This window comes from Capsicum annuum, chromosome 10 (genome assembly GCF_002878395.1).
Source record: "Capsicum annuum cultivar UCD-10X-F1 chromosome 10, UCD10Xv1.1, whole genome shotgun sequence".
Classification (NCBI taxonomy): domain Eukaryota; kingdom Viridiplantae; phylum Streptophyta; class Magnoliopsida; order Solanales; family Solanaceae; genus Capsicum; species Capsicum annuum.
The window spans coordinates 182,193,500-182,194,425 of record NC_061120.1 but is presented as its reverse complement, the minus strand read 5'-3'; the positions used below and the strand labels follow the sequence as shown (position 1 = coordinate 182,194,425).

The window sequence follows — 926 nt, the reverse complement described above, 5'->3', positions numbered from 1 at the left end:
CCGATGTGCCCGCTGAAATCCCCTGCTACAACAATCTTCTCCGAACTGGGCACGCCTCTCACCACGTCCTCCAAAGCCTCCCAGAACCGCATCTTCTCCTCCCCCTCCGATCCCACATGCGGCGCATAGGCACTACACACGTTCAGGGTAAACCACCGAATGACCAACTTAATAGTCATCAACTCAATTCGCGATTGAGTCAATCGGTTTTGTTGTCCTATACAAATTTGTTTTCAGTTTCATGTCCTTTTTGCAAGAGATCTTCATTTTTACATGTAAGATGATCTGAAAATAACACGAGATTTGGAAAATCTATTCTCTTCTATTCAAATTTGTAAATGGCATAAGACACCGTTTCCTTAGCAGACATGATATTATGGTGCAAGTGAAAATTGAAGTACCAATACTCACCATAAGACATAGTTCAAAACTTTGAACCACGACATCCCTCAAGAAAAGCATGTTGTATGATATGTTGGCTTTAAATTGTTTTTGATGTGATATTCTTTCCCTTAATACTGATCAGTGCCCTAAACTTACTAATGAAAATGGCAAAATCATTGCAGGTTTATTCTAATCCTGAGGCACAAGTTGGTTTCCATCCTGATGCAGGGGCTTCTTATTATCTTTCTCGCCTTCCTGGCTACTTAGGCAAGTGTAATAAAATTTTGCTGATAAGTAGATTCCTATGTGGAAATATGCTGGTTAGTAAGTACACTAGAAAACTTTACCAGAAGTAACATCTCTGTTAGGAAAATAATTTGGTGTGCCATGTTCTATTATCATCTTCTTGTTTTCTACTTTGACATGTCTATTCGTGCAACATATTTGTGCGGGGCGAAACTGGTGACTTGTCTCTTTGATGATGAGGTGCTTTGATTTCTGCGTTGACCATTTAAGTCATCCATATATTTGGATGAGCTCGG

At 39.7% G+C, this 926-nt stretch overlaps 1 protein-coding gene across 1 annotated transcript in view; it reads left to right on the top strand.

Moving 5' to 3' along the window:
• Positions 1-926, top strand: part of LOC107843407 (3-hydroxyisobutyryl-CoA hydrolase-like protein 2, mitochondrial) — a 27,345-nt gene that overhangs the window by 17,646 nt on the left and 8,773 nt on the right. The window contains exon 7 of the mRNA XM_016687684.2: positions 567-651. Within this exon, the coding sequence (XP_016543170.2) occupies positions 567-651 (85 nt within the window). The remainder of the gene's footprint in view (positions 1-566; positions 652-926) is intronic.